Genomic DNA, 23,902 nt, shown 5'->3' on the forward strand with positions numbered 1-23,902 from the left:
GCCACGGAAAGCTCAGAACGGACAGGCTCCAGGTTGAAAGGAAGAGACGTGACAGATTTTGTATTGCTTGAACATCTTTGCTACAAAATGTAGCAGACTAAGGAACTGTCGCCAGGATCCTGTGCATGAACAATGGCTCTGTGTAAAGGCTGGTCTTGTGGTGGAAGATGTCACAGTTTACTGTGGCGTGAGGTGGTTTAGCCAATGGAGAGCCAGAATTCAGCTAATGGAATGTGAAAAATAGTTAGCTCAGCTTAATTTAGGGTATAAGAATAGGCTTTAGCTGCAGATTTTTTGGTTTACGCTTCTTGATTCCAGAGGGACGTTCTGCTGTCCGATGAATACACGTTAGGAAAGGTAACTTTTAAAGACTTTGTTCTCAGGCGATGAGGGTAGAGACAGAGAGTTAGTTAGGTTTTGGAAATGCTCTTTTTCACTTATTTCTGCTAATGAATAATATTATCTTGAATTAAGCTCTCTTTATAAATGCTGAATAAAACTTTCTTATGACTTTTTCTAATGCTTGCTTAATAAAGTTCCAAAACCTAAGTTTTCTTGAATATGTTTTAATAAACTTTTAAAATGACAAGCTGGTCTTGTTTATTGTGAATGTCTTAAACAAACATATTTGATCTATTCGCCTCATGATTCAGCTACTCTATTGTTTCTTATGGGCCTGGTTTTGATTAGTAAGTATGGTGGTAGATAGTGACATCATTTATAAAGAATTTTAGTTGCTGCGCTGCATCAAGCACAATATCTGTAGTGCCTGCCGCAGAGGAGAGACACTGGTGCACTGCATTGAGACATTGAGACTTTCGAGTGAGCTGTGAGGGTTTGCCAGGAGGGCACTCCAACAGATACTGAGAAGCACTATTTTCATGGAAGGCCTGAATCAAGAGGCCCAACGCAGAAGAAGTCAACCAAAGCAGATTTGATGGACGATAGAAGCCTACCAATGGGGCTTAGAATGCACTTTGGCATAGTTGCACAAGTGATTCCAGTGCAAGTGTATACAGTGGGTGTTGGATATGTTCCCATTTGACTGAATTGCCATGGAAGAGGAAAAGCCTCTAGTGGCTCCGCCCCTAGCATCCAACATGGTCCACCAGAAGTGAATTTGTGTGACTGTTCTTACTGTTCTGCTGGCATCGTTTTAAAGTAGTGTTCTGTCTATACTCTGATAAAGGGTATTCCCATTTCACCTGAGAGCATTGATAAGGATCGCCACTGTCTCACCTTAGTATATAATAGTCACTGAAATGCATAGGAGCCCTAAAAATGTTTGATAGATGATTTTAGGATTTGCTTGTGCTTAGGACTAGAAAAATGATAATTCTATTTATAATAATGGTCATTACTTTCTACTGCTATCTAAATGGTAATGATGACCAAATGTTCTGTTCTCCTTGTATTCCTGCTCATACCAGCTTAACGAAATGTTTCCAATGGAAAATGCCCACCTAGCAATGAATTAGGAAATTGATAAAATTATGAAAACTGATGTGTAAATATTTTCTATGTTCCTACTGGATCATAGGAATGTCTTCAGCTAATGCTAAAACGGTCGTCTGTCGTAAATTGACAGCAATGTGTTAGCATTTAGCTGAAGCCTTCCTGTATTTAGAAGTTATCTTTTCTGCTTTGTGAAAGCCATTTTGTTCTTCTAGCAGCCATTTTGTTTGCCATGTGCTCGCCATGTGCTCTGTCTTCCTCAGTGTTAACTGCACTTGAAATCTGCCTAGAGACAAACTATATTCAGCATCTTCCACTTGCCCAGAAGGGGCTAGCTAGTAGAATGCACCTGCTTCTCTAGTATGACTGTCAGGCTATTTTTGCTGCTGCATGGAGAAGTAACTCACCTCCCACTTTGTTGAGCAAGTAGATCTTGTATACCCAACTTAGTCATTTTGCATCCTTACATAAGCCAAGACTGCCCTTGCATTTATGCTTACTATGTAACCCTAAGCATATATAAAGCCCCAGCTTTCTGTACTCCTCAGACTGCCTCATTCAGTTGCTAAGGCTTCTGTGTGACGTAGTCTCACTCATTTGAGTTTAATAAAAATGTAACTTTTATATTTCAGCTTCTGTGCCAATTTTTTCTTTGTTGGTTTAAAAAGACCAAGTATCAGTGGGACCCCTAGGAAGGTTTCTTGATTTCTTCAGCATCTGAGCTAAAGGTGTTAAAGGAGGTTCAACTTCTTACAGATCAAGATGGTGCTTTGATTCCTCTGTTTAGATTTAACTGCAAATCTCACAGGCGAAGGTTAATTCAGTTGTAACTTTTGTACCTACATCTCAGAAATCTGGCAGTTTTCAATAATTAGAAAATGAATTGAGGCAATAAATAGAAAATTAATTGAGGCTTTTCCACCCGCCAAGATACCTCTGGTACTAAACATAAAAGGCAGGACATCAAAGAGTACAGCTGGTCCTCACCAAGACGAGCAGTTGGGCTTACATCATTAGCTCTGTGACCCACCACATAAAGAATAACAGATCTCCAATTGACTTTAAAATAATTAAGCTATTACTAGCACTGCCTCACCATAACCATTAGTGCTGTGAAGTGCGAGACATCCAAACTGTTAAAAAATAATACAATATAAAGTGGCATTAATAAAGGACACGGGGGCATATTATCAAGGAACGGCGTTAAAATTATCGCCCCTTTAGCGTCAGGAAACTGCTGAAAAACGTCGATAACTGGCTTGATACTATGCCTTAGAGAATTCCAATAGAAGCCCATGTTAACACCAGAACGTGGGCTTCTATTTTAATTCTCAAGGGCATATTATCAAGCCCATTATCGCCGCTTTAGCGGCAGTTTCCTGCTGCTAAAGCGGAGATAATTTTAACACCATCCCTTGATAATATGCTTCCTAAAAATTAAAGGAATGAGTTAAAAAGTTTCCAGCTTGGCAGCATGTCCAGCCTTCAGGTCCTTAGAGAATTCCCCCAATAGATAGGTATATGTTGAGGAATTGTAACCTGCTTGATCCTTGCTTTCAGTAAGAAGGCTTCCTGCAATAAGCTGCTGAGCAATGCAGCACAACATTAGATTGCTTTGAACAAGGTTACAGATTTCTGGAATATTTCAAGAATGAGGGCAGAATTAATTATTATTCAGTATTTAGAGATTGCATATCCCCAACACCTACCTTGTGTTTTGTCATAGCTCCAACAATTATCGGGCACACCATCCCAGATAATGTCCCAACTCCATTAGAAATTCCCATTAGAATGCTGGCATATCTTGGTGCAATATCCAAGTGATTGACATTGAATCCTACAATTAAAGCAATAAATAGCTTTAGTTAGAAATATTACACCAATTCAAATCAAGTAAAATCAGGTTTATGGCACAATACAACTGCTTTTGAATTTTGTGTGCTGTCCCATAAATAACACGGGCTATTCGTCAATAAGTTAATCACAATTATAAATGAATAAAGTATCATGCGAATACAAAATATTGCTATTTTAGAATAACAAAATTACAAAGAAAAAATATCAGCTCTGATGGCCTTAGGAACGTAGGTGTCAATATAACTCAATCAAATAGCTACATGTTTAGAAAAGCGATTCTAACATGCTGTTATCCTAAAACACTAAATGACCCGAATCCAAATTGCAAAAATACGTTTGATGAAATATTCCATGGCTATGCATGTAGATAGTTTAAATCTTGACCTTTCCTTTACATTCAACACATTCATTAATGCTGTTCCTTTGATTGACTGAAGTATTTTTCTGTGGGGTTGGCCTCAAATTGTCTTCTTTTTTTTCAAGATGGTCTCTCCTACACTTCATCTCCTCTTCATTTACCTCGACCGCACAAGATTTCAATCGGAGTTCCACAAGGTACACCCCAGCCGCGGTCCGTGCAGGTAATAGAGGTGGGGCTTCGTGCCTGCGTGGGGGGAATTTCGAGGGATGATGTAGAGGGAAAATGTAATATTTATTTAATTTTCCTTCAGCATCGTCCCTTAAAATTCTCCCCACGTGGCCCCACTGCCCACAGCTGTTACCTGCACGGGCCGCAGCTGGCACACCCATAAACCCCATGTTTTCAATGTATGCCCTCAGACACTTGCCCATCTGTTTCTGGGAAATGCAATACCGACATCATAAACGTGATTATTTCACTGAAGAAGTCCCATGAGGGATGAAACGCGTTGGCAACCAATTTCTTTTTTTTAAGGAATGAAGTGTTTTGATTAAAAAGGATAATATTTTCTACAATCAAAAAATATGACGGTCTGTGCAGGGTTAATTATTGGCGGTTTTTATACCACCCTTTTCGGATGTATGTGGGTCACACCCTTGACCCAATGCACCAAGTTATAGTGAAGAATTAATTGGCCATGATACATAGCGACATCTGGTGATGGATTTTCAAGCTTTGACCCCTTTCTGTGTTTGTATGTTTTCATTGTATGCCTGCAGACAGCTGCCCATCTATTTCAATTATTTTGATATTGCGCTTTAGCCGTAACCAGAGCTGAATATATTCCGATTGATACTAGGATGGACATAGCTCTACTTCATACTTTCATGGAGCATGGGGCCATCTAAAATACATAACTCGAATAAAGATAGGTTAGTCTGAGACAGAAATGAGTACATTTGTAGGAGTAGGTGTATGTTGCAATACATGATATTCCTGCTCAAGTCAATGAGTTAAAATCACTAGGATCCAGATTCACAATCATTGATCTCAATACAGTGCAGCAAACTAAGTAGCTGCACTGTGTTGGGTGAAAAGGAAAGAGTAGAACTATGGAATATTTTGAAAGAAATGGTGCAGTTCTGGTCAAAGTCTAATGATCAAGATAGTTTTTGTGCAGGAAACAGGCACCTTCTGTATAAAAAATGCCCTTTGTGTCTTTTTTTCTCTTTGTATGTGTGCTGAAGAATCAACAATTGTGTTGCTTTCTAATAACCAAAAAGTATGCATCAAAAAAGAGATTCAAACCCAACACAAAATCTTTGCAAATCTGGGCCTAGATGAGGTCCTTGATGGTGGAAGTCTATTAGTCCTTTTTCTCTTTCAACTGTAGTTGCTTAGCAAAATGGTGCCATTGCTCAATGAAAATCCTGCATACATTTCAGACTATATAATCGCCATTGACACCAATTAGGCGTCACCAGAAGTAGCAGCTTAGCCTTTGCTACCTCTGTACTGAACTAGCAACCTAGTGAGCTGTGTTGCATGAGTTACCAGCTTTCGTCAAGAGCAAAAAGCACATACTGCTCCCCAAGAGCAGTGTTTCCAATCTATAGTTACCACACCCTCTACCTCAGGCCTTTAGAGGTAAAATCAGAGGATGTTGAGAGAATAAAGGTCAGCAAAAGCACTGACTTGTCACCTTACTTTTCACCTAGTCCCTTGACAGCCACCTATTTCCTGCCGAAGATCTAGAGGGGGGACAGTGCTTTTATTTTCCTCCCTATGCACCTAACCAGTTTATGCAGAGCAAGGAAAAGTCTGAAAATAACACATGTTGCTTCTGGCCATAACAAAATGGTAAGCTGACATAGTCCTTGCTTCTGGTAATTCTGGTAAGGTACTCAATGCTGCCAAGTGGTTATATGCACTGATGAAAGGGGTAGGCACACACCTCGAGGCAGGATGCAGCTGAAAGGGATAAATGAACATGTAGTGGACTTCTTGAGGCCACACCTGGACAGTGAACATGAGGGCCTGGTGTGAGTTTGTGCTCTCCAGTTCATGGCCAACTTGACGCAAGGCCTAAGTTCATTACACAGGTAACAAGGAGGGTCATTTGTGTCACCCTGCTGCCTCTTAGTCGCCTGTCCGTCTCCCAGCTGAGTGCCTTTGACTCCCACCCGTCTCCCCAGGCCCAATTAGCTAACTGGGTTGCGGCTTGCAGAGCACAACATCCCCCTCTTCTACCCGCTGGTCCTTCTGCAGCCTGAATGCGCGGGTTCATCCAGTACAGACCCATTCTCATACCTGCACTCCTTCACTAACTTCAGCTGCCACCTGCAGAGGTTTAATTCCCTGGTAAGCCTGATCCAGGACCTCATCCTTCCAGGCCCACACTACACCTGCTAACTACTGGGTCTCACTGCACCTGCATCCAGAGGACTGAGCTGCCTAAACAGCCCTCAGCAGAGACTATCCAGTGTGATATTCTGACAAGCGTCCCAACTCCTAGCAGCTGACTTGAGCACCAGCTTTGCAGCATCTTCTGCCACAGGGGAATACGTGAGTGCACCACCTCTCCACAACCAGCACATGGTTCTACGCCAGGGCGGATAACCACCATACAGGCACGGCTGGTCCCCCAGTGCCACATGGTCACCGTCCCCTCATGTTGCTGTATATTTTGCAGCTGTTAAGCACCCTGGCATACACGGCCACAGTCGTACCCAGAAGGACATATGGGTGGGAAGGTTTAACAACTATTTCTGTGCAGGTGTGAAACAGATGGCACAGTGAAGAGTTCCCACCTCCTACACTTTGGGGGACATAAAATCTACAAACCGTTTGAGACCCTGCCACCCACCATGGCAGAGGACAATTATGACACAGCTGTACAGGTCCTGGATGCATACTTTGACCCACAACTCAACCCAGACTGCAACACAACACCAGCATGTGTTATTGGTGTTCAACCCAATGAAGTGCGCACCCAGCTCATAAAAGGCTGCAGGCGCGCCATCCTGTGGCAAATCATTCTATGCCAAACTGGTATATTGCTGGACATCATCATAGTCCTGGCCTGCTCATGCGAGTTCTCCATCAGTCAAGCGGAGGAGATGGAACTGACCTCTAACGAGACTCCCCATGAACTGGCACATTAGAACCAGGGTCCCTGAGTGTCAAGATGGAGAGGATCCATGCAGTATGTAAAGGGGCCGGCAGACCCCAGGTGATGGCCACACGTCAGCTAACCTGCTCAGGAGCAGAAACTGTGGCATAGACAAACACCAACTCGATGCTGCTCCAAGTGCAGGAAGACCAGTTAATTTACCTGCATCTGCAGGAGTGCTGAACAAAGCCAAAGGCCCCAATTCCCTGTGCAAGAGGATGGCCACATTGTAGTACCTCTTGCTAGACAATAACACATCCCACTGAGCAGCAGTGTGGCTCACTCCATCTCGAGTCACCGCAAAAGTTAAGGTAAAGACGTCTTCAACGTCTTCACCTGTCAACCGGACAATGAGTACAAGAAGCCGGCCACCATGTACACTACCATGGTTGGAAATTTGGTGGTGCCTGCCCTGAATGACATATCATGGACTACAAACAGTACAGGAAAAGTCCTCAGTTGGGAGACCCCGAAACTAAGATCTTTGTATAAAGCAGTACGTGCCCAAAGCAGGAAGTTGGGGCCTTCAAGCTGGTCAAAGCTGGTCATCAAGAAAGGTAACCAACACTACAGACCTGATTCCACATGAGCAAGATAAGTACCAGTACCCTCCTGGGATGCCGCACTTCATTGAACCTGGGCATTGTCTTTTTCGCTCGGCACGTACACACTGTTCAAGCAAGCATGATCATGAAGAAATGTCTTAGCCTCTTCCTAAACACACAAGTGAGAATCTACATCAACCCACTTTCACCTTCCCTTTCACCTTCATACTGAAGTGGAAGCAGAGCTGAGGTATCTGGAACAGCTGGACGTCATAGAGAAAGTGACAGGCCGCACACCATGGGTGTCCTCACTAGTTGTAGCCCCCAAGCCAAGACAGAGGTAGTGCACCTGTGTGTTGTTATCTGCCTTCTGAACGACAAGATAGACCATGAGAGACATTTAACTTCGACAAAGGACAACATCATCTCAGATCTCAACAGGACACAATGGTTCTCCAAGCTAGACCTCAATGTTGGGTATCACCAGGTCAAACGTGACCCCACTTGCTTGTATATCACCACATTCTACACCATCCTCAGCCTCTGAAGGTATAAATGCCTAATTTTCTACATCTCGTCCGCAGTGGAGGTGTTCCATATCATCACCATGGAGGGGCTGTACAGCCTTTTGGGCGTACAATACATAACATCAGCAATGACATCCTCCTACATTCCAACATTCTAGAGGAGCATCACATGTGTCTCCACACCACACTTGACCGCTTGACAGAGCACAGTCTGACTTTACACAAGGAGAAGCACTTCTTCTCCGAACACTAATTCAAATTCTTTCAATATATCTTCTACAAGGAAGGAAAGCAAATTGACCTGACGTAGGCAGCAGCTATCCACACTGCACCAATGCCCAGAACAGCAGTAGAAGTATGGCGCTTTCTTGGGCTAGCCACATATTGCAGCCGATTCACCCCAAACTGGGCAACCTTGTTGGAACCCTTAAGGGCCCTCACATAAATAGATGTCAAATGGTTATGGACTAACTGGGCAGAGGAGCACTTCTGACATATAAAAGAAGTCCTCATGAGCGATGCCACAATGGCATACTATGACCCTGAATGGAACATAGAGTTTATTTTTGATGCGCCCCTCATTAAGCTGGGGTTTTCCTCATGCAGGAGTCAAGACACAAGATGTGGGTCCTGATTGTATATGCCATGAGAGCGCTCACAGGGATGGAGTCCAGGTAAGTGGAAATCAAAAGGGAGGCCATCCATTGGAGTTGCCGTCACTGCCTTCTGTACCTATGCGATCGCTGCTTCCAGGTCATCTGAGACCACAAGTCACTGGTCCCCCTCGTCACTGGTATATCTCACAACCCTCCTCCCAGGATTGCGCGATGGGCAGTCCAGCTACAGATTTACAACCTCACTGTGGTATACAGCCCGGAGTGCCCAACCTTGCAGACTTCTTGTTGAGGTGAGGATGACAGGATGAGTACAAATGGGTAAAAGAATTTGTTAATATGGTCATGCAAGAGGCCTGTCCGAGGGCGATGACATCCAAGAACATTTGGACGGCAGCCAGCCGGGACCCCTTTCTCCAGATGGAGGTGGATGCTTTTTGCAACCTGAACTGAAACAACTTTCTGGATGAGGCAAACGAATGAAATGCAGAAGACAAAGCAGTCCTCACTCAACTATGACACGTCCACCACAAGCTTAGCTACACCATGGATGGGCTCATATTGAGAGGCTCCCACATTGTAATTGCAAGATCAGTTGTGGTCCCCAGTGGCTGACAAGGATCCCAGGCAAGGCTAAGAACAAGGTCAGGCTTATGAGAAACACTTGGCTTCCTGGTATGAATGAGTTGGTAAATGACGTAGTCAGTAAGTGTGTCCCATTAAAAATCACCGCAGGGGGAAGATCACATGCACAAGTGGCCACAGAGGACAGGTTTTGAAGGCTGTGGACCTCCCTCAGCATGGGCTTTGGGATATTACCCGATATGAGATTCACTTCTGCCATCATGGACGCCCACTCCAAATATCCGGTAGTGGCAGTAACTCAATCTACAGCATTCAATTCTGTGCTCCCAATGCCCGAGAAGACATTTGCACTGTTCAGACTGCCTCATGTAATCATAACCGACTACGGACTTCCATTAGATGGCCTGGACTTCACGAACTATCACCAAAACCATGGGGTACCTCACAGAAAGATCCCAGCTTGGTCCCAGGCCAATCGAGATGTGGAATGCTTTCTTGAGAACCCTCAATAAGGCTCTAACAATAGGAGTTGATAAGAGTTGACAGAGTACCTTGAAGCGTTCCTCCAAAACTTCCTGCGTGCCAACCACTCACAGCACAACCATATTAAACACCTGTGGATAACCTCTTAAAGTGACCTGCCAGAGACTGAGTTTAGTAGGGGTCGCCAAGCAGGAAAAGTGCTGTGGGACAGGTACTGAGTTTAGATGAGGACACTGTGAGAAGTTGGCCCAATATGCAGTGTTCACTATTCTAGTGACCACTATGTATCGTTCCAAACAACCCTTATGGTGATTGGTTGTAAGTCAACCTTAGACCAGCTATCCTAGTAGCGTGGATACGAGCAGTCTTCGGGCTAAACTCTAGAGGGCGTGTTAAGCCAGCTGTTATACCATCACATACCCCTTGAACGCCAAGTGAACGGACACCACACAAGTGTTATGAAAATAAACAGTATATTTATTAAGAATCACAACAGCCCTGGACTCTTTATGAGGACAGGGTACTAAGCACAGAACAAAACTCTTAGGAAAATACTTCAAGTGCACAATTAAAACAAGTGCCCGAGGGCACGGAAAGTTCTAATGGTCTCGGGCGGACCCGATAAGGCAAGTCGGAAGCGAGGGACTCGGGACCCTAGAGTAAGGAGGCTATGCAGGCACCGAAATGCCGAAGTTACCTAGCCACGAGGGCTGCGGCTGCACAAGTCTTACAGGCGTCGGGGGTCTTCGCTGACGAGCCAGGAGCCGGAAGAAAAGGAGTTGCTGGCCGGCGACCAGTGAAGAATAGTTCGTAGAGATCCAAGCCTGGATCAGAGATCGTTGATACCTGAAAGCAGAGGGGACCAAGTTCGTACTACTAGCCAGTAGTCAGAGGGTACCAGGAAGGCACCGGATGGCCGTCACCTCGACTAGGTGAGTGGGCGACGCTAGGCTCTGCAGTCTCACGGACCCGGAGGCGTTGTCGGCGACCAGGATGGAGGTGCGAGCTGTCCCACGAAGGTTGATGCTGTCGGCGTCGCTGGGCCCAGGATTGGGGCAACAAGCCTTGGCAGATTTCAGGGCCACGTGGTGGGCCTAAAATGGCGTCTTGAGTGGACCAGGAGGGTCCGGGGTGCTCCTCTCAAAGAAGGGAGCAAAGGCTAGTCTGGAGCAACCAGACCAGCAGCGTTGGTTGTCGGATGTCGTCAAAGAAGGGCACAAGCCAGCGGCTAGTGACCAGACAACGTGCTGAGCAGTGAGCAGAAGGGCCCCACACAGATCGTCGTGATGCTGGGAGGCTGCACTTCGGTGCTGGAGCTGCTCAGGGTCGGGGCTTCTCGGACCCCAGAGCACTCACCAGAGAATTGCTTCGATGGTCGTGCTGATTAAGAAAGCGTGCAGGTTTTGATGATGGCCGGTCCCTCGAGGTCTCGTCGCAGCCACAGATCGCAGCTGAGCTGATGACGTGGGTAGAGGTCAGAGGTGCCAGGGAAGCCGGTTCTCGTTGAGCTGGGCCGTCGGATTCCTGAGGAAGGACTTGCAGCAAACCGCAGAGTTCTTAGATGGTGCCCGCTGATGCAGGGTGACTACTCCTTAGTCACAAGGGAGAAATCTTGAGAAGAGTCTCGAAGTCCTTTCGTAGAAACTATTCTTGATTCAAAGATGATCTAATTTGGAAGGGTCCTCGCTCCGGCCTTTATCCTAAAGAAAGGGGTGGGTACATGACTAGGTCCTGCCCTAAGGGTGGGACCAGGAAGGGGGGTAGTTACACCCCTCTCCCCTGCCGGTCTTTCCCCAGGTCAGGGGCTGGCGCCCCTGGAACTGGTTCTGACCGGCAGATGCGTAGTGAGCACCGGGGTGCCACTCCGCAGTCACCTTCTCGCAAAGCCCTACCTACCCAGAATACACAAACCCTGTCTGGGACGGTGCGAACACCGCCCTTGACAGGAAACCCTTTGTCCAAGCTCTCCTCGCTGGAAGGACTCCCAGCAGCAGGAGGTCAGACTCGTGTCTGTGGTGGCAGCATCCATTTTGTGGAGCTGAGGCTTTAGTTAACTTTAACCGGGGTTCACAGTTACGTACATGTCGTGTCCCTCTAGAAGGGTGGAAGGCTAACCTTGTCGCCAGAATTGGTGAGGGGGTAGCATCCCGATTCGTATGACACCTTACTCGACATGTCTTGATAACGCTATACCGAAGTTACCGATATGATACGCGTTATCATGGAACAGCCATTGGGTCTTGGTTCCGCAAGCTGCAACCGGGCTCGGCTCGTGCCAGAGCCCAATTCACACGGGTCCATGCACTCTTCCTTCAGGATTGTCAAGGCCTGCCATAGGAGTGACTGATAGGAACCCGGGTGTCCATTGTGAGGTTAGATATAGGGATACTATACCTAAAGCAACGAGCGTGTACGCTACGTTGCCCCAGCTGTCGTGCAGCCAGTTGTGTCAGATTTAGATGGCCAGCCAGGGGTGGCATAATACATGCTTCAGCCCCTGGTAGGCCCTGGGTACACCGATGCCCTGAGTTACAGGGTCTGACAAGGTGGCCCAGTACCAATTGGAAATGTACCTAGGGTACATGGAATCGTTTTAGAGAGAGAGCAGTAGGCCTGGGGTCCTGATTGGCAGGGTCCCAGGTCAACTAAGTCGGAAAACCAGCAAAACACCAGGCAAAAAGTCGGGGGTAACCATAGTCAGGTATCTACCTTCCTACACAACCCCCCCCCCCCCCAAACGAAAGGAGATAAGGCTATCCTTGACCAGGTAAGCCAATATTGCCTGAGTGGCCATATGAGGTGGTACATGCACTGGCATGGTTACCCCCTGTATCATGGTCCACTAAGCAAACCCTCACCCTAAGGGTATCTGAGGGTCTCCACCATAGGGAATCACTACCTGTGGTGTGATTTGGCAAAGTAAAAGGCTGGTGTGGGAATGGAGTACTGAAGTGAGACTCCACTACAGTTGGGCTCAACTTCCTCCAATCACTATCCACCATATGCGCCTTTCTTTCCAGTACTGAGTTGTTATGAGCTCTTGGGGTCAACCTCTGGCTACCTAAAGCTGGAGGCTGAGTCCCTCTGTTGGGGTCACTGGAGGGACAGGTCAGGTTTTGGGTTTTTAGGCCCCAGGTTTGGCTGTGCCCAACAGTGTCCAGCTGTGGGAGTTCCCGACTACTTTTAAGGGGGATCCCTCGGGAGTGTGTTTTATTTTCACTTGGCTAGAGCTACTAGCTTCAGTGATCCTAATCTGCTGATTGGGAAATTCCTTTGGACAGGGGGCCCTTTGGGGTCCACCACTGGCCTCCCTGACCTCTACAGCCCTGGGCTGACTGAGGCAGGGTAGAGAGGGGCAGGTTACCTTCTCCAGACCGGGTCCCACCTGGGAAGGTTCCACTGTCATCAGGGGCTCTGCCAGGCTTGGCCTGACTACCTCTGGGGCAGTTCCTTCACCAGGGGTAGAGTCAGTTCCCTGAGGAGGCTGGCTCTCACCTAGTGTCTGGGAGGGGGAAGACTTTTCTTCCTCCTCAATGCTCTCTGTCTGAGTGGAGTGATCCATAGTTTCAGGCTTCACAACACTGTTATCTGTCTGAGTTTGAGCTGTGGCCATCACAACTCCACCAACCATTTCAGGAAGGGACTCAGTTTGGGTTTGGGCTGTGACCATCACAGCCTTGCCAACCTGTTCAGGAAAGGCATCTTTCTGTGATAGGGCTGTGACTGGCACAGCCCTCCTGACCTGTTCAGGGAGGACATCTTGGACTGGGGCTGTGGCTATCACTGCCCCACTACCCTTATCATGGAGGTTTACCATTTTAAAATGGGTTTCTTGCTCTACCTCAGCCCAGGCTGAGGTCTCTAAATCATTCCCCAGTAGGCAATCTACAGGCAAGTTTGGTGACACTGCCACTCTCTTGTGACCAGTGACACCTCCCCAGCTGAGATTTACCACTGCTATGGGATGATCTCTCTGTACTCCATCAATGTTCACTACCTGGTATGTGGCACCAGGCACAAGTTGCCTCGAGGGGACTAGGCTCTCAGCCACCATGGTGATGCTAGCCCCTGTGTCTCGGTAGGCCTCAACTTTTGAACCATTGATGAGGGGCTCCTGTCTGTACCTGCCCAAAGTGTTGGGACAGGCTGTGAAGTTGGCAAACCCCATGCCAGTCTCACAGACAAGAGTATCTAAGTCAGGGGACCTGGTTAGGCCAGAGTCCCCAGGCACTCCCAAAGAAAATGCACCCAGATTCTTGGGGGCACTCCCACCACCTGGGGGATTACTACTAGTAGTAACAGGAGGCTGGGAAGCTTTATTTGGGGGTATGTTCTCCTTATTGTTGTTGGCCTTGGGACAACTGCTGTCAGTTTTGTAATGGCCCACCTGTTTGCAGGTGTGACAATAAGGTTTCTTTTGGGTTTTGGGAGAAGTTGGGGACCCACCCTTTTCAGAGGAATTTTGGGGCCCTGTGGTTTGATCGGAAGATTTATTCCCACCCTTCTCTTGAGGCTTGGTCGATTACTTCTTTTGGTCACCACCCTGGTTCTTAGGCCTGACCCTGGTTCTGACCCATTTGTCCGCCCTCTTACCCAATTCTTGTGGAGAGGTCAGATCAGAGTCTACCAGGTGCTGGTGTAATAACTGGTTCTGACAATTACTTAAGATTTGCTCTCTCATAATTAGATTGTACAATCCTTTAAAATCAGTAACCTTACTTCCCAGTAGCCAGCCTTCAAAAGCCTTAGTGGCACAATCGACAAAGTCAGACCAGTCCTGAGACTGAGTTTTCTGGGTATCCCTGAACAGCAACCTGTACTGCTCAGTGGTTAGGCCGAACCCATCAATCAGTGTGTTCTTCAGGACCTGGTAATTGTTAGCATCCTCAGCTCTAGTAGTGAGGAGCTTATCTCTCCCTTTACCTTCAAAGGAGAGCCACAAGATAGCTGCCCACTGGCTCTGGGGGACGCACTGTACAGTGCAGGCCCGCTCCAAAGCAGTAATCCATTTGTGGATGTCGTCCCCTTGCTTAAAGGGGGGGACTATCTTATTCAGGTGCTTAGTGTCTAAACTCCTGGGTTCCCGTGGGGGAATGCTGCCACCAGTGGGAATTGTCCCACTCAACTCTTGCTCTCGAGCAAAGGCGAGTCTCTCTTTGGCTAGGGCAAGTTCTTCCCTTTCGATCCGCAGTTTGACTTCCCGCTCCTTTGCTTCGTACACTCTTCTCTGAGGTGATGTCATCCCTCTTCGAGCAGAGCCACGAGAGCCATTGGTTCGAACAGATCTGTTAGAGCCTCTCGACAGAGACCTAACTCGCCTGTTCCCAATGTTAAGCTGACCCGAGAGAGGCCCCAGGGGTCTCCTAGTACCAATCTCGTGCCGGCTTAAGTTGTCCTGAGTTAGCTGACTAACTATGACTGGACCTTTGTCTGCCTCGTCCCCAGATGTCTGTGGTTCCTCGTCCTCTTCTTCGCCCTCGGCGGAGAGATGGATAAGGTCAGGGTCACCTCGGGTTCCCTCGAGGGGAGGCATCTCCATTTCGGGATGAGAAGGGTCGGTGTTACCCGCCTTCTTGGCATCATAAGTCTCCAAGAGACCAATCAGAAACGGAATGGTAGGGTTTGCACCCTGTTTTATCTTTCGAGACGTACAGATCTGTCGCATCTCATGAAAGCTAAGCGCAGCATATCTGGAGGTGACCTGTGGAAGGTCGACTGACACGAGGGGAGACTCAGAGTTTCCGCCTTTGTCTGACATGCTGCTTCTAGTATGGTGTAAGTGATGCACCTACCTACACTATGGGTTTACCTACTGATCCCTTGCTAAGAGTTGTAGCCAAGGTGTGCTAAGCCTTGAGGAGCTACAACAGCTGGTTCAGTAGAACTCAGAGTATTCTAAGCTAAGTTATATGTACCTGGAGTACTTATGCGATCTTTCACAAGATGTTCTTAGGATACGCGTGGTAAAACAACAGCAAGCTCAAATCCCAACCGCTGCTCACCAATGTGAGAAGTTGGCCCGATATGCAGTGTTCACTATTCTAGTGACCACTATGTATCGTTCCAAACGACCCTTATGGTGATTGGTTGTAAGTCAACCTTAGACCAGCTATCCTAGTAGCGTGGATACGAGTAGTCTTCGGGCTAAACTCTAGAGGGCGTGTTAAGCCAGCTGTTATACCATCACATACCCCTTGAACGCCAAGTGAACGGACACCACACAAGTGTTATGAAAATAAACAGTATATTTATTAAGAATCACAACAGCCCTGGACTCTTTATGAGGACAGGGTACTAAGCACAGAACAAAACTCTTAGGAAAATACTTCAAGTGCACAATTAAAACAAGTGCCTGAGGGCACGGAAAGTTCTAATGGTCTCGGGCGGACCCGATAAGGCAAGTCGGAAGCGAGGGACTCGGGACCCTAGAGTAAGGAGGCTATGCAGGCACCGAAATGCCGAAGTTACCTAGCCACGAGGGCTGCGGCTGCACAAGTCTTACAGGTGTCGGGGGTCTTCGCTGACGAGCCAGGAGCCGGAAGAAAAGGAGTTGCTGGCCGGCGACCAGTGAAGAATAGTTCATAGAGATCCAAGCCTGGATCAGAGATCGTTGATACCTGAAAGCAGAGGGGACCAAGTTCGTACTACTAGCCAGTAGTCAGAGGGTACCAGGAAGGCACCGGATGGCCGTCACCTCGACTAGGTGAGTGGGCGACGCTAGGCTCTGCAGTCTCACGGACCCGAAGGCGTTGTCGGCGACCAGGATGGAGGTGCGAGCTGTCCCACGAAGGTTGATGCTGTCGGCGTCGCTGGGCCCAGGATTGGGGCAACAAGCCTTGGCAGATTTCAGGGCCACGTGGTGGGCCTACAATGGTGTCTTGAGTGGACCAGGAGGGTCCAGGGTGCTCCTCTCAAAGAAGGGAGCAAAGGCTAGTCTGGAGCAACCAGACCAGCTGTGTTGGTTGTCGGATGTCGTCAAAGAAGGGCACAAGCCAGCGGCTAGTGACCAGACAACGTGCTGAGCAGTGAGCAGAAGGGCCCCACGCAGATCGTAGTGATGCTGGGAGGCTGCACTTCGGTGCTGGAGCTGCTCAGGGTCGGGGCTTCTCGGACCCCAGAGCACTCACCAGAGAATTGCTTTGATGGTCGTGCTGATTTAGAAAGCGTGCAGGTTTTGATGATGGCCGGTCCCTCGAGGTCTCGTCGCACCCACAGATCGCAGCTGAGCTGATGACGTGGGTAGAGGTCAGAGGTGCCAGGGAAGCCGGTTCTTGTCGAGCTGGGCCGTCGGATTCCTGAGGAAGGACTTGCAGCAAACCGCAGAGTTCTTAGATGGTGCCCGCTGATGCAGGGTGACTACTCCTTAGTCACAAGGGAGAAATCTTGAGAAGAGTCTCGAAGTCCTTTCGTAGAAAGTATTCTTGATTCAAAGATGATCTAATTTGGAAGGGTCCCCGCTCCGGCCTTTATCCTAAAGAAAGGGGTGGGTACATGACTAGGTCCTGCCCTAAGGGTGGGACCAGGAAGGGGGGTAGTTACACCCCTCTCCCCTGCCAGACTTTCCCCAGGTCAAGGGCTGGCGCCCCTGGTACTGGTTCTGACCGGCAGATGCGTAGTGAGCACCGGGGTGCCATTCCCCAGTCACCTTCTCGCAAAGCCCTACCTACCCAGAATACACAAACCCTGTCTGGGACGGTGCGAACACCGCCCTTGACAGGAAACCCTTTGTCCAAGCTCTCCTCGCTGGAAGGACTCCCAGCAGCAGGAGGTCAGACTCGTGTCTGTGGTGGCAGCATCCATTTTGTGGAGCTGAGGCTTTAGTTAACTTTAACCGGGGTTCACAGTTACGTACATGTTGTGTCCCTCTAGAAGGGTGGAAGGCTAACCTCGTCGCCAGAATTGGTGAGGGGGTAGCATCCCGATTCGTATGACACCTTACTCGACATGTCTTGATAACGCTATACCGAAGTTACCGATATGATACGCGTTATCATGGAACAGCCATTGGGTCTTGGTTCCGCAAGCTGCAACCGGGCTCGGCTCGTGCCAGAGCCCAATTCACATGGGTCCATGCACTCTGCCTTCAGGATTGTCAAGGCCTGCCATAGGAGTGACTGATAGGATCCCGGGTGTCCATTGTGAGGTTAGATATAGGGATACTATACCTAAAGCAACGAGCGTGTACGCTACGTTGCCCCAGCTGTCGTGCAGCCAGTTGTGTCAGATTTAGATGGCCAGCCAGGGGTGGCATAATACATGCTTCAGCCCCTGGTAGGCCCTGGGTACACCGATGCCCTGAGTTACAGGGTCTGACAAGGTGGCCCAGTACCAATTGGAAATGTACCTAGGGTACATGGAATCCATTTTAGAGAGAGAGCAGTAGGCCTGGGGTCCTGATTGGCAGGGTCCCAGGTCAACTAAGTCGGAAAACCAGCAAAACACCAGGCAAAAAGTCAGGGGTAACCATAGTCAGGTATCTACCTTCCTACACACACCATACATGAGAAGTGTTGTGGGATCAATGTGAAAGCCAAGTGCAATGGGCTCATAGACTAACTCTCAGGGTAGAGTACATGGTGTTCATTAAAGACCGACACCCTGGAAAAAAATCCCGGACTCCTTTGAAAGACAGCCATGTCAATCACCTGGATACAAGGGAGCATGGTCATAAGTAATGATGAATGGAAAACCGTGACCAGGAACATGTCCTGATTCAAAAAAGCCCACTGAGCAGCATGTCCAGACATTACTTACCCTTGTTAGCCCCCCTCCGAAGTGGACTGAAGTATGAAAGAAGATGAGCTGCCAGGTTCAACCAGAAACACAGAAGGTTGTACAACAAGGAACTTGCAGGATGCTTCCCCGTGCCCTGCTGGGAGACAGGCACTTCAGATGGAGGGAAGCAAGGTTTTGGAGGGCACTCAGAAGGCCCAGAGCAGTTCCAAACCATTGTACCACTTAAGGACAAACACCAAACCAAGCAGGTTCCTCAAAGACTATGTGTGGGACACTCAAGAGCTGAATGGAGAGCCACAGGGTGACAGAGACATGACTAAGGACTAATGTGGGGAGCGATGTAGAGTTCCACCTGGACTCTTCCAATGACAGGATTAGGCACACACCCCGAAAGTTGAGCACAGCTGAAAGGGAATAATAAATGGGACATGGATCGCTCAAGGCCACACCCAGACAGTGAGCGTTTCTCAGACTATGCACCAGGAAGGGAAGCGTCATTTTGATTAACAGGTAATTTACATCATTATTAGCCACAGAAACGATGGTGCATTTGACTAATAATCACCTCCCGCCATATTTATGTACATGTTGCGTCACGTTTGCATCACACATCAGCCTGCATGCTCGATGCAACCCTAAAATAAATGCAATTTATCAAGCAACACAGGACTGCCTTCCATGGCCCTGAGTGGCTTGATAAATCCAGAGTAACGCAATGCAGTGCAAATCGCAGCGGTTGTGTTACCCTGCCCCAGGGGTAATTCCATGGGTGGTACAACACCCATGGATTTTGGTGCATTCCCATATTTACCATTACTGGTAGACCTGGGAGTGAGCCAAAATGCTTTGCTTTCCCAGAGAAGGTGAAATATCCTTATATCACATCATTTGTTCTTATTTCTTTGTGTACTGCCTTCTGCAGCACATATAGAAAGAGACAAATGCCTCAAGAGATTGTTAACTGCAGGTAGGTGTCCCTTCCTGCACAAAAACAATCCTGCTTACAATGCAGGAACCCATCCACCATGGTGCAAGAGTGCCTGCATTGGGCGCCAGCACTGGGGAAAGGCAGGAATGTGCTGTATTGTGTTAAATGCAGTGAAGTCCTGCCCATTCCCTGTCACGCTGCTTAGTGCAGCAGGGTGACTTGATGCACTGAGCTTCATGACTTCTACATACATTTTTCCCCTAATGTGTTTTTTTACAATGCAATCTAAAATGAAACCATAGGGTATATTTAAGACATTAGTGGCACTGCCATGCATTACAGGGAAAGGGCAGGAATATGCTGAATTTATCCAATATGGCGCATTCCTGTCCTATCCCCTTGCCTTGCCACCATTTTTTCACCATTATGCCAATGCAGGCATCCTTGCACCATGGTTCAAGGGTGCCTGCGCTGTAGGCAGGATTGTTTTTGTGCAGGAAGGGGCACCTTACTACACAAAAACAATCTTGAGAGGCTTTTTTCCTCATAGAAAGAGGGAAAAAAGAGGCGCTAAAAACATATTTCTCCTCAGTACGCGTCCCCTGGGAAGGTGCATATTTTTGGACAGAAAAGAGTAACATGCAGAATAGTTTCATTTTCAGTTCTACAACCAGGGCATAAATGTAAAGAACCCTCCGTCCACCGGTCTGTCATAGAGTAGAGGTGCAGTGTTCCAAATCTAAACTGTAAGTACAGCTTCTTCGCTAAAGTAGGTTGGATTACGTCTATTTCTTGTTCAAGGCTGTATATGGACTTATGACTCAGGAAGGCACCAGCCAGGCTCGTTGATGGTACTGAGCAAATGGTCCTCCCGAGGCTAAAGTCCTCCACAGCATTGGACAATGTTTTCTTAGAAATAGTTGAGGATGTTGCCTCAGGGTTTATCCATGAGTTTTCGTATCCAATTTGAGCAAGAGACTGTCTAACAAAGCGTAGCCATGGAATTCTACCTGCTCCTGGGGAGACTAGCACCACCTTTAATTCCTTTTTATAGCTTTCCAGTTCGGGGGTGCTCCACAGCCTCCTCCAATAGAGAAGGGGACGTGAGGCAATAGCTTCGGCTATAGGCCTAATATTCAGGTCTAGCCTAAGTGGGACTAAAGGAGTGCTTCTAGGCAGGGTTAAAATTTGCCTAACAAAATTATTTTCTGTAGTGGTTAAATCAGTAGAAGGAACGTGTCCCCAAAGTTCCACCCCGTAAAGGGAAGAATATCTTGCTTGAACTTTGAAGGTTTCCAGTGGGGCACTAATGGTTTTGTACGCACAGTTTTTTTTAAACTTTTGAAATACCCCCAGTTGCTGGACAAGTTTTAGGTTGGCCTTAGCCATTTCTGCTCCCCACCCCATTCTGTCAGTTAGGGTCATCAAATGTTGGGATTCTTTCTAACGGTCTGTCTTCCATCATGGGATGTGGACAATTAGTAGTGTTGGCATTAAATACCATATACTTGGTCTTATCGATGTTAACTACCAGATTTCTATGTTTGCAAAATTTAATGAACTAGTTTAAGACCCTCTGCATGCCCATGGTAGATTTTGAGAAAAGCAGAGTATCATCTGCAAAAATTAGTGCAGGAAATCTCTGCGAGGCTAATTTTGGGGAGTCAATATCTTTGATTGATTGTAGGTATTCAATGAGCCCATTAAGAAAAAGGGAGAAGAGGGTAGGGGCAAGAACACAGCCCTGCCTAACCCCTTTCTCGACCGGAAAGGGCCCAGTTAGCTGAGGATACTTCCCAAAGCGTACTCTGGCATAGGTGCCACCGTGAAGGTGTTTGAATTGGTGGCATAAGTAAGGTGTCACCCCCTTTGATAGTAAAATAGCCCAGAGTTGGTTACGATCCACCATATCGAAAGCTGACTTTAGGTCCACAAACGTTAGATATAAACTTCCCTGGTCCAGGACAACGTGCTTCTAGTAAAGGACTTGGAGCCGGAACAATTGATCAATTGTGGATGTTTTAGCCCTAAAGCCTGCCTGTAGGGGAGTCAGTATATTATTATCATTTACACAGTCCAATAGGCGTTGTAAGAGTAGTCTCTTTTAGATTTTCTGGCTTACATCGATAAGGCTGATTGGCCTGTAATTTTATGGTTCGACACGGGAACCCTTCTTAAAGATGGGAATTATCTCCGCCCCCAACCATGTGACTGGGAGAGGTAGGCCCTGCAAAATTGCGGTGTAGAGTAATAAAAGGTAGGGGGCCCAGACTACTGGTTCTTCCTTGTAGAGGTCTTCTGGGATCCTATCTACCCCAGGCGCTTTGTTCGATTGCAGGAAATCCACTGCAATAAGAACCTCATCCAAGGTAAAAAGCAGTGTGGGGCAGTTAGGTTCCATAACCGTCAAAGCAGTGGGGGCTGAGCTTTTTGATATTGGGGGAGTAGAATAAAGCTCTTTAAAATGTAGAGACCAAGATTCTTCAGAAATATTTGGATCAATCGAGGTCCTGCCTTCTGGTTTCCCCGTGTGAACTAGATTCCAGAAGGATTGTGGATCTTTGGCCTCGAGTGCAAATCTGATGGCGTGCCATCGATCTTCTTCCCACTCTTTTTTTGCATTAAAAGTCCTTCGTTTATAAGCACGCCTGGCTTCAGTCACGGCGGCGCGGGAGCCTTGTTTCAGTGCCTTAAGTAACCCTTCTTCAATTCTTTGCAACCCTTATTAAACCAAGGGTGTTTAGTGACAAGAGGCTTGGGTTTAATAGGGGTTGTTTTATAAAAGGAATTTGCCAATAAGATAGTAAGTTGCTCATGCAAACCTGACAGGGACCTTTGTGCACTATTACCAAATGGAAGAGTCATGATTAAGTTTGCCCTTTCTAAGAGGGGAATTAGGCTCAGGTACAATTGACCCATATCTTCAGTGGATTTCTTCATGTTTCCCATCTGATTCTCCTCCCGCCTTGAATTATTCTGAGGTCGCTATTTTCATAAGTTTCATTGGCCTCAGTTATCAAATCATAGTTAATTTGGGTTGACAGGGGATTGTGGTCGCTTTCCGTGCAACTGGAGATTTGGAAGTTGAGAATCTTAGGCCATAGGGGCATACTGACCATAAAATAATCAATTACAGAAGTGTGACCCCTTCTGCTGTAGGTTGGTTGCCCTGGGCTATCCCCCTTAAATCGCCCATCACATGCTCTAATGGAAAAGCAGTAGGTTATGGAGGTTATCTGAAGTATTATGGCTGACCATTGTTTAGCTGGATACATATTTGGGTGGGGGATCGACCATATTTCATCCTCATGTGTTGAGATTTGGGGGACTCCAATAAGTTGTTCGTAATGACAATTGAAGTCACCACCAATCATCAACGTAACATCTCCCGGAAGGGAGTGCAAAAGAGAGGACAATGAGTCGAGGGTTTTGGAGGTGCCCCCTGTCCTACTGGCCTCGAGTAGATATTAATAAGTGCCAGTTTAGGTGTTTTAGTGTGTGACAATATGATACAGGTTATATCAGGGCTGTTGGTGTCTATTCTTTTTGCGGAAAACCCAAGATGGGCACCTAACCAGATACATAATCCCCCCGATGGTCTGCCTCTAGGACCTTTCAGGACTTGCTCCATAAACGTGGAATAGCCCAGTCTATGTATGGGGTTAAGAGCCCATGTTTCCTGGAATATACATATCCCGTGGAGGTCTACAAAGGCACACCAGTCAGGATTATCCTGGTTGATGGTGAGACCTGCTATGTTCCAGGTTAGAATTTTTAAGGTTGAATTTTGGTTATAGTTTCTAGGTAACTGATTACCACAATTAACCAAATTATTCGAACCACCAGGAGCGTTCATAGGCCCATTTCGAACTGGGTCAGATGGTGCAGTGGTAGGAACAGTAATGTAAGCTGTTGGTAAGGTTATTGCTGATCCTCTCGGCGATGAATCCCTATCCAGGGAGAATTCATCACTGGAAGATGGCAGGTCAGTAAGATCTTCTGCAGCCTTCTGCTCCAATCTCCCTTTAACATCTAGAAGTGGCTGGCCAGTATCTTGTCCAAACCCATTTTCCACAGATCCCCCGTTACTTAGAGATATACTATTCTGTACTAAAGTTTGGGACACAGAGCGTCAGTCGCAGTCCCCCAGACCTAAGAGGGCATCAAATCTATTAAAGAGCATGATGTTCCCAAATGGGCATGAGTTCAGCGCTTCGTCCTGTGGAAATATGTCTCTTGTGGCTAGATACCGGGGTTCATAAACGTGGGACAGTGGCAGTGTAAGAATTCCAGGCAACAAAGTATTTTGGGGCCAATTACAAATGAATTCGACGCACCTCCAGTCTCTAAAATTAATTATAACACAGTCCCCCACCATGGTTTTAGTGCTCTTGCCGATCCAGTTCACTCTCCTGGCAAACAGAATTTCTGCTGTTATATTTATTGGAAGTGGTCGTTTCTGATTAAGCCAGAAGGTGCACTTATTTTTCAGTTCTGCATATGTCTCCCTTTTCCCCTGTGCCAGAGCGGGAAACCCCGCCAAAACCACCACAGCCCCTGCCAAAACCACCTCAAACCCCCGCCAAAACCACCACAAATATATGTAATTATTGCAAATCAGATGTGAGAGAGTCAGCCA

General features: G+C 47.3%; 1 protein-coding gene across 1 annotated transcript in view; it reads right to left on the bottom strand.

The window, feature by feature from the left end:
• The window catches only part of SLC17A6 (solute carrier family 17 member 6), a 404,282-nt gene that overhangs the window by 37,026 nt on the left and 343,354 nt on the right, over positions 1–23,902 (bottom strand). Inside the window, exon 11 of the mRNA XM_086959494.1 lies at positions 3,165–3,292. Coding sequence (XP_086815620.1) covers positions 3,165–3,292 — 128 coding nt within the window. The remainder of the gene's footprint in view (positions 1–3,164; positions 3,293–23,902) is intronic.

Source organism: Lissotriton vulgaris, chromosome 2_2 (genome assembly GCF_964263255.1).
Source record: "Lissotriton vulgaris chromosome 2_2, aLisVul1.2, whole genome shotgun sequence".
Lineage (NCBI taxonomy): Eukaryota > Metazoa > Chordata > Amphibia > Caudata > Salamandridae > Lissotriton > Lissotriton vulgaris.